A 15,701-nucleotide genomic window follows, 5' to 3' on the forward strand; every position below is an offset into this window, starting at 1 on the left:
TATCGTAATCTACGGCGTTCATTAAACGTGAGACAAAAGAGGTATTTTCGATAAGGTTTCGTATGTAGAATCCTCCAACACGTTGAAAAGTGTTTAGGAATAAAATTAGAGGGCGAAATAAGCGACTGAAGTGGAAATTTTCTGGACTCTAGGGAAACACGCGTGTTCACGCGTGTATTGTGGTGTGACCGGTGTGATGTGGTGTTAGGTCCCAGTGTCCAACTCAATCAATCAGCACATCCTGAAGTAGCTCAGCCTTTGGGCAAGGGAAAATGCCACCTGATTCGAAAGATCTGCCCTCTTCAAAGGACAAGTCTCCTTCGGTTCATAGATTACATGCTACAGATCTAGACAGAATGAAGGGGATTTATCTTGGAGAAGAAGAGCTTAGGGGCTTTGACAAATATAAGGTAACTCCCTTTTGATGCAGGCTTGTTGATCGACAGTTATCGTAAATCTGTTGCAATCTCATAACTTTTTGATCTCTCTTTAATTTAGTACAAATCAGAAGATACTTCACCTCTTTCAAACTACATAACTCATCCATTTTGGAATTTCGTCGTTGAGGTAGGCATTGGATTGTGGACAATGTGTTATTCCGTGGGGTTTTTGTTCGAGCAAGCATAAAAATACAGTTCTCTTATTTCACGCCGGTAATAAACAATGACAAATCAATTGGTTTTTAGAGCTCAAGGTTAGTATTGGTTTTTCATAAGGAATTAGTGACCTCAGATGGTGGAAATAAAAAAAAGACAAGTCAATATTGTTGAAAGCAAATGATGGCATTCATGCTAATCTTTGCCATGGGGGGGAGTGGCATGTTTGCATAGTTAATCCTTAGGGGGCTGGTCAGGGATGTTTGCTAACCTGTCAGCTGCTTCTAAATCTTGGGATTGTTTGTTAAACAAATGGTTATCTTTTTTGAACTTGATAATTTCTTTTTCAGTTATCTGGGAAATGATCTCCTTTGCTCAGTTGAAGTTTACTTATTATTGGCAGACATTTTGAAAGCATAATAAAATATTTTAGATCATATTCCCAAAAATATAACACTGCAGTAAATTTTCGAAACTGGCATTTCCAATAGAGACCTTGAGTTGATGCTGAAATTTTCAAGTATAACTAGACAACTTCTCACATATGATATTTGAGTATTTTACACTGTGTCAATATTCCTTACATGAATTACGATCATTCTTGCCATTTGTCAACTTGTCTATAGACAACTCACCCACAGGTTAAGTAAATGTGCCCACATCCTTGGTCAACTCATTTGCTTTTCTTGACAACTTGCCCACCTCTTAGAGTTTAGATATAAAAAATGGCAAAAGACTTGTGTCAAACATTGATCATCATATCTGAAATCTTTAAGTGGCCATATTGAAAGAAGACTTGGGCAAGGTAGACAGGAAGGTGGGCAAGACTGACATTTGAAAAAGCTGATTTTGAAATCTGAGCAAAATTCTCGATGATAACACATGCATGATATACTGAGTGTGAAAGGATTGTTTAGGTAAAGTCAGTCAGTCTCTTGTTGAAGATTAAAGAGTGGCAATGCATGAGAATGACTGATGTCAAATGATGTAGTTTCAATGCTATGTGCCCACAGAACAGTTAATTTCTCACTGGATTGCTATCTTGTCAATTATAATCTCTACAAAAGGAAACATTTTTCTGGACTCCCCTTCGTAATTATGACAGAAACTATAGACAGTACATAATCAGAGTTTGTTACTATGTTATCATAAATGGGGTGACTGTGGTTCTTTCTGTTTTGTCTCAGTTTTTTCCCAGATGGCTTGCACCCAATGTGCTCACCTTCAGCGGCTGGTTGTCCCTGTTCATGATCTATGCTGTTACATGTTATTACGACCCCCACTTTACAGCAGCAGGTGAAAAGGACAAGAGCAAACAAATTCCATCAATATGGTGGCTTGTCTTTGCTGTGTTGCACTTTGCAGCACACACCCTTGATGGTTGTGATGGCAAACAGGCTCGAAGAACAAGCAGCAGGTGAATTTAAAAAAATTTATAAAACAAATACAAACAGAGAACCTACACCAAACAAGAAAATTGACTTTTGTTTAGATTCTTGAGGAGATAATTTTTAAATCTTTGAGGATTTCAAGGTAACATTGATAGACCTTTCACAATGTTCTAAATGTCACTGTGGAGTTTTCCAAAATCAACTGTTACAAGTTTTTTTTAAATTTTTTGTACATAAGAAATGTTTGATTTTCTTCTGGTATGTCTATTTCAGGGCAGTTATTTGATTATTGTGCAGCTATAGATCCATAATTGTATCATCAATCTTCTTCTATTCATTTTCAGCTCTCCACTGGGTGAATTGTTTGACCACGGTCTGGACAGTTCAGCAGCATTTCTTATTCCTATAAGTTTGTTTTCACTCTTTGGTCATGGCCCTCACAGTGTTACATTGTGGGAACTTTATCAACTGATGTTGGCCTGTTTGCTGGGATTTTACCTGGCTCATTGGGAAAAATACAACACCGGGACATTGTTCTTGCCATGGACTTATGATGCCAGTCAAATAGTGAGTTTTTTTTACCGTGCTGTGGGATTTAAGTTAGAGTCAACTGGGTGTCAGCTATGAGGAAATTATTTCTATGCCACACCCCACATAGCAAGTTGTTGGTGACAGAAAGTGGGAGGGGGAAATGCACTCATAAGTTTTTTTTCAATGAAAGCCATAATGAAGTTTATTTTTAACAGGTTGACAGTTGTTATGTAAAATAGTCATTGAACAGCAGACAACATTGGACTTCAAAGATAACTGAAAACTAATAACTAAATTTATTTTGACTTCTTGTAGGCAATTTCATTTGTGTACCTCCTAACATTTTATTTTGGAGTAGACATGTGGAAATTTCAAATAATAGAAGGTTTTCCTCTATGCTTCGTATTCCGTTTCACAGTTTATGGTATGTATTTGTCCGTAACATTATAATTGATAGTAGCACATTGCAGGTAGAATCATGCCTCAAGTTTTAAAAGGAGCCTTTGAAGTAGACCTTTAGCACTGATGAGATACATGAACTGAATAAAATACTTGTTTATAGTATACAAAATAAGTGGTTTGCAAAATTTTTATGGCATGTTCACTTTTGAATCTGTATTTTCCCTTCCACTTCCTCATTGAAGCTAACAACAGTCAATTCCTTTTAGTTGCATGACCCTATATTTCTTGTGATGTTATTGTTACTGACTCCTGTTATCATGCATGGAGGTACTTTGAAAGATTTTTTTCAACTAGTCTGAAGTGATTAATTATATAGGGTTGTAAAAGAGATTCTTTTTTTGTGGGGGGTTTCTTACTGGTAATGGGGGTTTACCTGTTTTGTTGTTGTTGTTGTTGTTTTTTAATTAATTTTGAGTATCACTTTTCCCTGGAAAAGAAAGGGTTGAAAGCACCCTAGAACAAACCTCTTTACGCCAGTTGTAATTTTTTTTAAAGTCTGGGCAACAGACAGGAACTAAATATGAGTTATTTATTGGTCTTCCAGGATCATCAATTGTACTCACTCTGGCAATGACATTGTACAATATGTACCAGTAAGTACATTTTTAATGTTGGAGCAGTTGTTGATCATGTGATGTAAAACCAATCCCAAAGTCATCATAATTGCTCATTAGAAAAAAGGGACATCTGAGTCAATCTTTTTAAGTCTCACTTGTTGATCTTTCCTGTGCTTCTGAGTTGGGCTAGATTGTGAATCCCTTAGCTTACCATGTTTTTCTTTCCATAGGGCTCGTGTTTCTAAGACAGACCGAGGTTTTTCATTATTTGAAGGACTTCTCCCTCTGTTGTCATTCTTTCTGATGATTTTCCTCTTCTACGCATGGGCCATTCTTTCTCCTGCCAACATCCTTGAAATCCAACCACGTCTATTTTTTACAGCTACTGGAATTGTGTTCTCTAATGTGACGGTAAGGTGCTTCACATGTAGTGGTTGAAAACTGTTACACTTCATTTCCAAAAGTGAGAGATGTTCTGCCTAATGTCTGGCACACTGGAGAATCAATTGAGAGGTCAATGTTGGTGGTATTCACACACTACATGCCCTTTTAAAACCCAATGTCCTTCTCCCCTGCCCAGTGATGCTGAAAGTCCCACACTGTATCTGATCTCTTGACCTTTTCAAACAAAACTTTTAGTGGAGATATTAATATACACATAAATTGAAGTTTTTTGGCTCAAAGGTAGCAAATACAGGTTAAATTCCCCTTCTTTTTCAGTCTCAGTAACATTATTGATTTAATTTACACTGTCAATTTGTTTTAGTGCCGACTGATTGTGAGTACAATGACCAGCCAGAGATGCCAAGCTATCAATGCCATGTTACTTCCTCTGTTTGCCTTAACATTCATTGTACCTTTTACCAAATCAGTTGACATGGAGGTGGGAATTCTCAGTCTCTACACTGGGGTTGTAGCTATTTGTCACCTGCATTATGGAATTGTTTTGGTGAGTAGAAATTGTCACAGCTTGGTTATTAAAACTGGAAGAAGTAAAGCCTTGAGAATGTTTCACTGCCCTCTGAAAGATGTACTTGCAAGTGGAAAAATATCCTTTCTAGATGACTCAAAATGATTACCAGAAATTAAACACCAATAAGACTGTGAAATTAAACATCCACTTTCAAAAAAGTGGACTTTCCATGTGTCCTCTTATCTTTACCCTTACTAGTCAATGTCAGCAACCTCTAAATTGAAAATAAAATCTAAATTCATCATGCTTTTCTTATTTCTGCTCCATTTCTGCTTTCTCTCAATGTGTAACCACTTTCAATTTTTAACTTAGTAGTGTTTTCTTTTTACTTTAGGTTCGTGAACTGTGTAATCACCTCAACATCAGCTGTTTCTCTCTCACAAAATAGATGAGATAAATTGGAATTACGAACCTTACAAATACAACCTTATAAGATTTCCTGCATCTTCCCTGAGACATCCTTGTGGATTTCTATTCTCAGCTCAATTAGAGCTGAATACTGCTTTGTTGTACTTTAGAAAAAATCTTTTGACAATGTGCAGGTGAGGTGGTCTCAGTATATATAATATTCATTAAAAGTAGGGATCCTAAACACAGACAAGTCAACATTAGAAGGTACAACCCCCTACAAAAGTAATTGTCACATGACATTCATGCAACCACTTTTAAGGGAGTACTAGTACTGCAGAATTTACTGCAGTTTGCTACAATACCTTACTTTCAATTTGATGTTATACAATCACAGAAAACAAACTGAAAGTGGGGGGGGGGAGAAAGTGAGGCTAAATGCAGATCAAGGAGCCACTAGAAGCAGCAGAGTAGATCAACATACTGTTCTGTTGAATTTTTTTCAAGAAGCAAAGTCTTGTTTCATGTTTCTTGCACTTTTTCTTATTGCTTTCTTGTAAACCTTCTTAGGAAACTTCCTTTAAATCCTCATACAGCTATGTGTTACCTAGGGGAATTGTGACATCTCAAAGGCAGAAAAAAGCTTCAAATTATTGAATCATTTGTTTGCAAGATACACGAACAGTAAAGAACAGGGTGCTAAACATTGCACTATTTCCAGCAGGATATAATTCAGTTATTTTATTGAAAATTCTTCCCAAAGCATGGTGAAAGGTGAAAATCTTCAGTTCTAAAGAGATACAGGTTATCTTTATAGCTATCCATTTATTAAAGGGAAAATTATTTCTTTTTAAATTTTTCCTTGATACCAAATCATTCATTTATTTAACACATATCTGTAAAAAATTCTGTAAAAAATATGTATCTGGTAGACATAATTCTCGACTTATGAAATAGAACTGGGTGTAAGTAGTTTCTTGGGTAAATATAAGTTATCTTCATTCAACCCTTTAAATCCCAAGATCTGATAATTGATTCTCCCCTCTTGCTACTACACAATTTCACGGTAATAAGTTATGAGAGTTTGGTGTTAAATCAGCTTCAACCTGATAAGTTTGAGTATTCTCATTACCTATTTACTGCATATTGTATGGATATCACAGGGAGAGGTTACATGTTAATCATTTCTGGGATTTAAGGGTTAAAAAGTAGAAAAGAATGTGAAACAGATGTGCTATTACACAAGGCAATATAAAGAAAAGCAATTTTGTCTTTTTTCTGAAGTTAGCTTGCCTAGTTCTTTTTGGATTTATTGCATTATTCTCAAGCTGTTCTCCATTTAGTTGACTGTTCACTTTATAGATGGAGTGGATCTGTTCTGAGAACTGGCTTAACTGGTTCTGAACATGACCCTGTCCTGTGAGTCTTCTGCATAGACTACTTGTCAAATTCATGGTAGTTTCTAGTGTTGAATTTTGCTAATAGTAGTGCACATTTATCTCAAAGTTATTTCTAGCACAAAACAGCTTAGCTAATAATTAAAAGGATTAGAATTTTGTTTTCTGTTTTCTAGACACTAGCAAAAACCACATCTTTCAGTGTGGTTAGACCTGATAAATGGAGAGCAACCTTGAATTTCACTTTCATGGTCCCGTAAAGACCTCACAATTAAACTGATCATCTGAAATGGATTTTCTTTGCATGAACTAGTTTAATTTGTTGCGAGTCAAATAAATGAGAGTTTTTATATATTAAATACTCTTGGTGCTAGTGGCAATTGTTACATCCTAACTCTTTAATAGAGTTCTGCCTATGATCAGGATCTTTTCATTTGAAAAAGTTACAGGATATTGTAAGATGTACAATTTGGTATTTCATTGATTCAAGGCAAATTTTGCAGTTAAAATTGTCAGTGGTAATAAAAGTTCTTGATCAAGGATTAACTTCAGTGTGTTTACTTTACTTTTCTCATACACACCCAGAAAAATATCTCCAGCTGCATGAGTTAACCCTTCTGTTCAAGAGTGGCATAACATCAATTCTAAGTAGACTGTCCTCACAACAGTTCAGTTCTATAATGTTTCAGTTAATTTGCAATGTTTGTCTTAAGCACATCTTCAGTATTCAAGAGTTTTTAGCTTGAACCAAGGTAATAAAAGTTGTGTCAAATTAAAATGACAAAACTGACCAATCTTTTACAACAACCAAGGCTTTCAACACATCACAGTTATGAACAAGAGTCTAAGCTGTGATATTCTCTTTGCTAGTGTCTTAGTTTCCACTGTGTGAAGTATCTTCTGAAGTACTTGAGAGAAATGTTAAAACTGTGATCATTTCTGCATGTCAGAAAAGCTTCTAGTTCTAACCACAAAACTGCAATTGAATTTGCTCAGAGGGGCTTTTTCGAGTTATAGATCTTGACACCTGAGGCGTCCATTGAGGACCTAGAGTACTTCATAAGGAGAGCATTGAGTGACAGTCCAGGTGCCACTAGGTCTCTAAACAATAAGAAATATAAAGTAAAAACATTTAGTTGATATGACAAGGAATTTGCCAGATTTTTTACAAGCATGCCTCTGTGCAACACATCCCCACACCTTCAATTGAAAACTAACCTTAAATAAGGCTGTATTTCATCAAATGTCCACTTTGCTCTCACTTTAAAAAGTTCACCAAACCTATAAGTAAACATTATTAACTTACATGTTGCTGACCCTTGATGAAGAAACACTTTTAATAGTATAGATATATTTCACTGACTTCTTGTACCTTAGTTCATCAGTAACAAGAAGAATACAAGTCATTCTTTTATTCACAAACAAATTTTTAGCTTCATTTTTTGGGCCTCTTGACCTTGCCTCACTTGTTAAAAGTTGACACACAATGAATGAACAAACCTATGAGCTGCAGAGTTTCATCTCAATAAAACATTACATTCTCTTTATTAACCAGTTACAAAAAAAATATATAGCAAGTAGAAAAGAGGATTTAGCCGTCACCTTACCGTAATTCAGGGTCATTTGAGAGCTCAGAAGCAGGAAAATGCCATATGACTGGTGGGAGACTTTTCAAGTCCATCAAGGCAATACCCTGACAACAAAATAAATCTGATGACCACTACTGGATTGTTCACATATATTTTTGAGATATTATTAATATCTGACTCAGTCAACACATGTCCCCAGCTGAAATTTTTCATGTCTTTTGGCTTAAAATCTGTGTAAAGCTTCACCATCCCATCTTCGTGTTTTTTTTGGTTTCTTCTTTTCTGACCCTTTTGGTGTTTCTCTGCTCTAGCCATAGATATGTTGTGGTATGTGAGGTGCATAAAAGCTATTGTCAGGGACCTACATTGAATACTTACAGATAAGTGTTCAGACTTTGTGGTCATTCCCTCTGGAACACTTTGACACCAGGAATCCATAAATTCATTGTAATTAAACTAAGGAAAAGAGAAGAGTCATGATGTTGGAATAGAGCAATGCCTCTTTAAAACTGTAAAGGTTATCAATCTTTCACAGCTGGTTACACAAAAAATTACAGCAGAATGGTTACTGCTAGATAGGATACAATCTACATCTGATCAGAACACATGCATCTCCATATCTGCTAGAGATAACTTATTAATTAAACATGCACCAGAAATTTTATGGGGATCACCAAACTGGTCATCATTTTGCATCTTGCTAGAATAACATCATCTTTTTACCTTCCCAGCTTGTCTCAGGAGATATTCTGCATAAAATCTACAAATTTTGTCTTCTGAAAGCCTGTAGTGAATGGCATTGTCACCTAAAAGTAAAATAGCAGTTTGCCAGCAAATTTTTCTTAAATTTTCTTTCTTAGTCTTCTTTACTTACTCTGAAAAAAAAAAAACATAGGGACCTGACCTGCTCAGCATATCAAAGTATGAAGGTAAGGTTAAGAATTGTGAACCTTGGGGCTCTTATTGCTGCATGGAGTTGGTGTCCACATACAAAATGACCAGAAGTATTCCTAATCCTACTGGAATGGTGCTGGAACTCAATTCCAAACCTCTTGACCTAAAGCGCAGCTCCAAAAGCACTATAGGCTGTTACATCCTTGATAAAATATTCTCTAGAGTAAATTTACTAGAACACAGAGAAGTAACTGCCACAGGAAAGGTCATACATGACTTGTAACGATGACAAATTATCATTATTAGAAATAAAAAAGTAAGAGTATGATAAAGAACTAACCTGAGTCAGTGTCCATACTTGTTATCTCACCATAACAATTGAGACAGTGCTCAAGAATGTTTCTATGAAAGAATTAATTCAGTTAAAAAAAATAGGAATGTTCTGTGAAACAGAACATGTAAATGACTTGATTCTCTATTTCCATGTGAAAGTGCTCCTCAAAATTCAAACCTATATTAAGTTGGCTTCTAAAAACTCTGCAAACTTATGAATAGTACTTCAGGACTAGCAACCAGTAGACTCTGCAAGCTAATGTACAGGGATTTTGATGACTCCTTAATTCAGTGCCCAACTCAAGATACAAACTGAGAAGATAATATACAAGTGAACAGACTGTGAAGCTTGATAACCAGTGACATCTACTTTCCAACCAAATCTGCATAATTCAAATCTTAAAGAAAACCCTGAACTATACTATAACCTTGCTGCTGTTTTATATCAAACCTTGGCTCAAGTTCCTCCAGTATATCACAGCATTCCTTCAATGGCACTGCTTCATAACTCCAGTCCATCTCTTCAAGTAAAGTCAAAATCCTTACTACAACTTTTTCTCTGTAATCTGCATCAAGCAGCCGCCAGTGCCCTTCAAAGAATAATATTGCTGACTTGGTTAAGACAATAAATTTCAATAAAGAAATAAAGTCTTCTTCCCATTAAATCAGGTCTCTAGATTGGTCAAATTCCTTAAATAAAATAGATGATAATGTCAGTAAAACTGACAATTACCTTGGGAATCCTAAAATGTTAGACCCTTTCACTGTTATGAATTAGATATTATTTTTCTTATTCTAACCACACCAGTGGTCTCAGTAACAAACCTCAATACCGCAGCAATACATTTCTTGCAAGTAAGCCACCATAAAAAAAAAAAATTGTTTGTCACTTGCAGTTGTTGCATGGTGTCAAGAATGGTTTCAGCAGTTGAAACCCACCATTGATTTCTATAGCACCAATATTCCTTAATCCTTCACAAAGTTCAGATTCACTTGCTTGCACTAAAGAGAGTAGGTCTACAAAAGTGTACTGGAAAATTGAAAAAAAAATTAATATTCAGCTAATGCATAATTAAAATATACTTTGATTAAGTGACAAGGATGCATCTATAAGGACAGGGATTGTCTTACATGCATATACAAATTAAAATGTTGATATCAAAGAACTTTGCAAGGAAAAAAGGTGGGCAGATGTTTTCCTCTCAAAAATGATGGCCAACAATTGGAGGGCTCAGAGCAAGAATGATCCCTTGATTTTTCGGCCATTTTTGAAAGTGTCCACATGCCAAAATTCAACTACTTCTGAACACTTTCAAAAATGGCCAAAAAATCAAGGGATCGTTCTTGCTCTGAGCCCTCCAATTGTCTGCATTTCATTAAACCTTTCACTTCCAGGACCTAAATATGAATTCTCTTGTCTGTAACTATTCTCTACTTATAGTCTTAGCCTTGAGAATATGGAACCCAAATTACACAAACCCCCCTTTTTACTCCTGCCCTATCAATTTTTTCCTAAGTAACACACCACATCTTTCCTCTTTGTAGTGTTGCCTTCTGTCTCATCATTGAGATCCACTTCATTTTCAGTTCCTTTATACAAAGTTTCAGTAAGCAGATGCCTAAGCCTTTCCAAACGTGGCCTACAATGTTTGACTTCAAAATATTTTGTGTGAGAACTGGCCACCTGTAAAACAAATGAACTAGCTTATCACATTGTGAATATCCTATATTAAGAGTAAGGTTTTCAATAATGGTAAGTCTTAAAAGCCCACTGACTCATCACTACTGGAACAGATATTCTGCTTTGTTACACACTAGAATTTAAACTTCATACTTAGACATGTTTTCCTACCTTATGATTGTGATTTACTCACCTCTCGAAGAACCAATGGAGAAACTTCTGCCTTGAATTCTGCAATGCATAACATATGACCAAAGAATAAAATGAAAAAGAGAACCTGTAAATGCAAAATATCCCATAAAGATTAATTCAAATTCACAATACAATAACTGTTTAGGACATGAAATATCAAATTTCTAAATCAAAATAATTACTACAAACATACAGATTCTAGAAAGCAAAAAGCAATTTTTCCTTCAATATGTGCAAACTGTCCAGACTGACTATTTCAAGCCACATGGGAATAAGCAATTAGGACATGAAATATCAAATTTCTAAATCAAAATAATTACTACAAACATACAGATTCTAGAAAGCAAAAGGCAATTTTTCCTTCAATATGTACAAACTGTCCAGACTGACTATTTCAAGCCACATTGGAATAAGCAATAGTCAGTGTTTCCTGGGTTATTAGCCCGAAACTTGCGGTAATTCAGATTTATCGCGTTGCACTCTTAATACCAAAATAGGGCTGTTAATCTTTACTTGATTAATCAAAATTTTTGATGGATTTCTGTTTCGTTAAGCTAAATATGGCATGGGTTCAGTGATGAAAAAAACACACAAATTAGAGACAAGACAGGCAGTTAAAATACTACAAATGATACCTTCATCCTTGGATAGGCTGCACTGAGGAACTAAAAGAAGAGAGTTTGATGTATCAGCTAATCGCAGGTCAAAGGTTACTCTATCTGTACACAGGACAGCATCGTCTTCCTTGTCGCCTCTAATAACAACACTGTGGATATTCACACCAAAATATCACCAGATAATATATATATAAATTCCGAGATATTTCATGTAACAGAAATAGGGGTAAGCTCTCGAATTGTACTTCACTTAACTCATGAAACCAAACTCCCGAGTAAATTAAACAAGTATCATACCTATTTCCAACCTGAAGGGTGTCAAGTAATCCTGGTGGAAGTTCTAAAAGTTGATATTTGTTAGTGTTGCAGGTGGAAGAGAAATACAGCACTTGTACAGGTCCTGTTCTGTTGACAAGGCCTGCAGCATCAGCCACACGGTTGACTTCTTCGAGGTTTCTGTGGAAAGTTATGAAAGGGAGAGTAAGGGAGTGTGCGCTCAAAGAACTGGGAAATCATTGCGGAAACGATAGAAATTCGTAGATCTTTTTTCTTGCCTTGGTGCTCCCGCCATCTTGAAAGTTTTCCCGGGTTTTTTTTCTAAATACACGAATACGAGGCACGTCCCAGTCTCCCTCGCTTTCAAACTTTCAAACATGGCTTCCAGACGGTGAGTATTACTTCACTCTTCTGTACATTTGATGCCTATTTTTCTTACTGCGCGCAATTCTTTTGTACACGAAACCTTATACATTCTGCAGTGAAGTAGCCTAATGTTATAGGTACCATGAGAGAAATTTGTAAAGCCAAATCTCCATAATTTCAAACTGTTGATGAGTACGTGGCTTTCGACCGAAGGGTGGAACCCTAGTCACGAAATTACCTTGCAGGAATTTTTCTAGGTTATTCCATGAGTTCTTTTCCGAACAATTTTGATAAAAAAAATTATTGCTCATTGCTACAGAGGGAAAGATGGTGTACTTTGGAAAGAGATCGGTCTTAACTTTTTTTGATGCCTTGCGTGTTTCCTCTGGGTGTTTTAATCAGTGTATAGATCTTGTACGTGATCCGTTTTAATTAGGTGCTTACCGCTTTGACCCGTTAGAAACTACATGGGTAAGGTGATGGAAGATGAATGAAAAAATGATTTTTTTAAAATAGCTGTTACAATTTTATTCAATATTTTTTTAATCTTCTTTTACCTTTTTAATAATTTCCTTCAATCATAGCTTTAACCCTCATCCCGAACTATCTTCATTATGCCAGAGATTGTGGGATGCTGATGAAAATCGTCTTGAACCAGGAGTTGATTACGAAATCGATCCTCAAGGCAAAACCCGCTACCATTCACGTGAAGATCGTGCCAGGGATCCTCTCTTTACTTTTGTTAAAGAAGAAGTTTTTCAGCGTGTCACATTTAGAAGTAAGAATTTGTGATAAAGTGAAACCTTGATCTTGAGAAATAATACAGTTATTTTATTGATCAGAATTTAGCATATCTGCAAATTCTGGCTGCTTTTGTCTTTCTTGTTGTGTTCCTTTGTGACATGGGTTATTTGAGTTTGTGTTTTAAAAATTTCAGATCAATATGCATGCTTTTTTTTCCTCAATGTCACAAATTTTTGAAGCTGAACAAGTTCAAAATTTTACATGGTCTATTTAACTTAAGTAACAGCAGGTCAAACCAGTGAGAAAATTGGTGTTACTTGATGACAGGTCCAATTTTTCTAATAGACCTGGATTATTTTGTTGTTGTTTTTTTTGTTTTTGCTTCTAGATATTGGGCAAAACATTTTATTTCTCAGGATATGATTGAGTAAGTGGAAAACTGTCTGGAAAAGCTATTAAACGGGTTTAATCAGAGATGAACTGGTATTCCATACAACAAGAGTAGCAATGCTTTAAGTTGCTTTTTGTTAGAGAGACTGCAAGAAGTTTCAGCAGTAATGGATCATCAGTCATGCTAATTTTTTATAGCCAAAAAGTCAAACTTAAGTCTGTTTTTGCTTAGGATTCATAGCTTTACTGGACAACTATGAAAGTGAAGGTGGACAGGGAGAAGTTGTCACTCCACACGAAATTAAAGAAAACCAGTGTTTCATTGATGCTATTATGGAAACTGAGCCAATGAAAATTGCCCATGAATACCTGGCTGACAAAGGTCTTATGCCTAAAGACAGAGGACAGTTTAAGAGAGAACTTTACAAGATTTGGTTTCAGATGTTCCAAAGAACAAAGGGAGTAAGGTGTGCTAGAAAAGATGTATTGTAGAGTTCACTTGTGTTGAAGATACTCAACATACTAGTAATATTAATAATCTAGGACATAATTTAGGAAGGATGTTCCTAAAAAGGTGTCTGGCACAAACATCCCACCAAAATATGGAGGCATGTCAGGATGCTTTACTGTTATGAATTATTAATTTTCCACAACAAAGAAGGTGTCTCACGCTCTTAGGAAACCTCCTTGGCTATACCTTGGAGGGTTATAAGATGACAGAGTGTTGTCACTGTGCATGTATCCTGCCAAATAGTTGGTTTGATCAGCATTTTAAGCTGATGTAATGCTTTTCAGGCATTTATTTACCGAAAAAGTAGGAAACACCTCTTGAAAAAAATAACATAAATTAATGAGATGTTTATGATATGGATTCCCATAATGACATCTCAAAGAAAATGATGAATTGAGTGACAATGGTCAGTGGAAAAGGTGTGAAGATCAGAGTTTCTTGATCAGGTCATTTGTGTACATGTAACATTGAAAATTCCTTCTAGGAAATTGGACTCTTCTGGATTTGAACATGTCTTTGTGGGTGAGACAAGAAACAAGGCTGAAGTGATTGGATTCCACAACTGGATACAGTTCTACTTACAAGAGAAACGAGGCTTTGTTGACTACAAAGGCTTTTTCCCTAGTCGAAGGGTAAGCTTGGCAATAAGGTCCATCTTCAGATATAATACATTCTTTGAGTTAAATGCTTCACATGTATCCTAGGACTCCACCCTTTGGCCATATGCTTCTTTTCTTTTCTTTTCTTTTTCTTTCTTTCATTCTTTTCCATTTTCTATTCAAACTTCATGTCAAGAGGGCTGTGTTAAAGCCTAAGCAGGTCATAATGTTGGGTCCATGGGCAAGGCACTTCATTCCTTCTTCGTCCACCTTTGTGTAAAAATGAGTGCCTGTCAGGGAAACTTGACAAAATGCTGAGGGTTAAACATCTCATTCAGGGGAGAGTTGCAGTTAGTCTTTTCACTTAGCACTACCTCTAGTGTCGCCTATCTCTATAGAATCTCAGTGAGTTTCACCCATGAGAGGAAGAGCATAGACTTAAGAGACAGTTTTTACAGTCAGGACTGACACAATCATGCATTGTTTCTATTTAAAAACAGAAGCGGCATGTTAGCGCTGAAGAGGAGAGTAAAAACCAGCTTATCACAATTCAGTTTAGTTGGAAAGGTGATGTGAAGCCAATCGGCAGTAGTTTTATTGGCACCAGTCCTGAATTTGAGATGGCATTGTACACTGTTTGTTACCTGGCAGGAGAAGGAGAAGATGTACAAGTGGAGATTGATGATTATGATGTTACTGTTAAAGCACATCACATGGGACCATACATGGGAAGCTGTTATCCACAATGTTGACAATACTGACACTTGTATTACCTGGTCATTATGAATTTGATCAATTTGAAATAAGCATATCAAAAACATGTGGCACTATTCAATATCAGAGAATTTACTTACAAATAATAAATGTGGGGAAACTTTGAGGGTCTAGTTTTGTAGCAATTATAATATATTCCAAGAATTTCATTGAAGCAATTCAATGGCGTATTTTCCTAAAAAGTAAAAAAGATTGAACTTGTTCATGTAATAACTAGGAGTGTTAATGTAGACCATGTTTCTGTATCTTGTGTATTTCCTATCTAGGACTTGTGGGATTAAACAGAAACTTTAGTACATGTTCTACCTGCTTTTTTCTTTCAAATGTTGGTTAATGCAGATTAACAGCCAGGATTTGTACTTTGTACTACTCTGCACAATGGTTTGAACTCAAACTCATAACTTCCATATTGCGAGTCCGACCGACCTGCTTAGCTTTCTCCTCATTCATTTGTGTGAGTTTTTCTCTCTCAAATCTTCT

At 35.9% G+C, this 15,701-nt stretch overlaps 3 protein-coding genes across 4 annotated transcripts; 2 read left to right on the top strand and 1 right to left on the bottom strand.

Annotated features, from left to right (window-relative positions):
* Positions 1-174: 174 nt before the first annotated feature.
* On the top strand, positions 175-5,546 carry LOC131790777 (ethanolaminephosphotransferase 1). 2 transcript variants are annotated; one of them, XR_009340712.2, is made up of 10 exons: positions 175-410; positions 499-567; positions 1,784-2,013; positions 2,332-2,554; positions 2,834-2,942; positions 3,525-3,573; positions 3,768-3,948; positions 4,304-4,486; positions 4,845-5,057; positions 5,292-5,546. XR_009340712.2 is itself a non-coding variant. In XM_059108053.2 (9 exons), the coding sequence occupies exons 1-9, from the start codon at positions 273-275 to the stop codon at positions 4,896-4,898; spliced, it is 1,236 nt and encodes a 411-aa protein (XP_058964036.2). In that variant the 5' UTR covers positions 175-272; the 3' UTR covers positions 4,899-5,546. The 2 variants fall into 2 exon arrangements, 1 of the variants encoding a protein (XP_058964036.2); XM_059108053.2 differs by having other exon boundaries at positions 4,845-5,546.
* A 1,523-nt stretch (positions 5,547-7,069) lies between these two features.
* On the bottom strand, positions 7,070-12,163 carry LOC131790778 (sister chromatid cohesion protein DCC1-like). The gene is made up of 13 exons (XM_059108054.2): positions 12,116-12,163; positions 11,859-12,017; positions 11,580-11,710; positions 10,946-10,983; positions 10,597-10,755; positions 10,011-10,101; positions 9,523-9,661; positions 9,079-9,140; positions 8,568-8,650; positions 8,223-8,300; positions 7,863-7,948; positions 7,474-7,536; positions 7,070-7,356 (listed from the first exon to the last, which is right to left on the bottom strand). The coding sequence occupies exons 1-13, from the start codon at positions 12,130-12,132 to the stop codon at positions 7,248-7,250; spliced, it is 1,215 nt and encodes a 404-aa protein (XP_058964037.2). The 5' UTR covers positions 12,133-12,163; the 3' UTR covers positions 7,070-7,247.
* A 15-nt stretch (positions 12,164-12,178) lies between these two features.
* On the top strand, positions 12,179-15,519 carry LOC131790782 (uridylate-specific endoribonuclease B). The gene is made up of 5 exons (XM_059108059.2): positions 12,179-12,228; positions 12,788-12,981; positions 13,570-13,804; positions 14,333-14,480; positions 14,948-15,519. Exons 1-5 carry the CDS (start codon positions 12,215-12,217, stop codon positions 15,197-15,199), a joined length of 843 nt encoding a protein of 280 aa, XP_058964042.1. The 5' UTR covers positions 12,179-12,214; the 3' UTR covers positions 15,200-15,519.
* The last annotated feature ends 182 nt before the right edge of the window (positions 15,520-15,701 follow it).

Source organism: Pocillopora verrucosa, chromosome 2 (assembly GCF_036669915.1).
Source record: "Pocillopora verrucosa isolate sample1 chromosome 2, ASM3666991v2, whole genome shotgun sequence".
In the NCBI taxonomy this organism is placed as follows: Eukaryota; Metazoa; Cnidaria; class Anthozoa; order Scleractinia; family Pocilloporidae; genus Pocillopora; species Pocillopora verrucosa.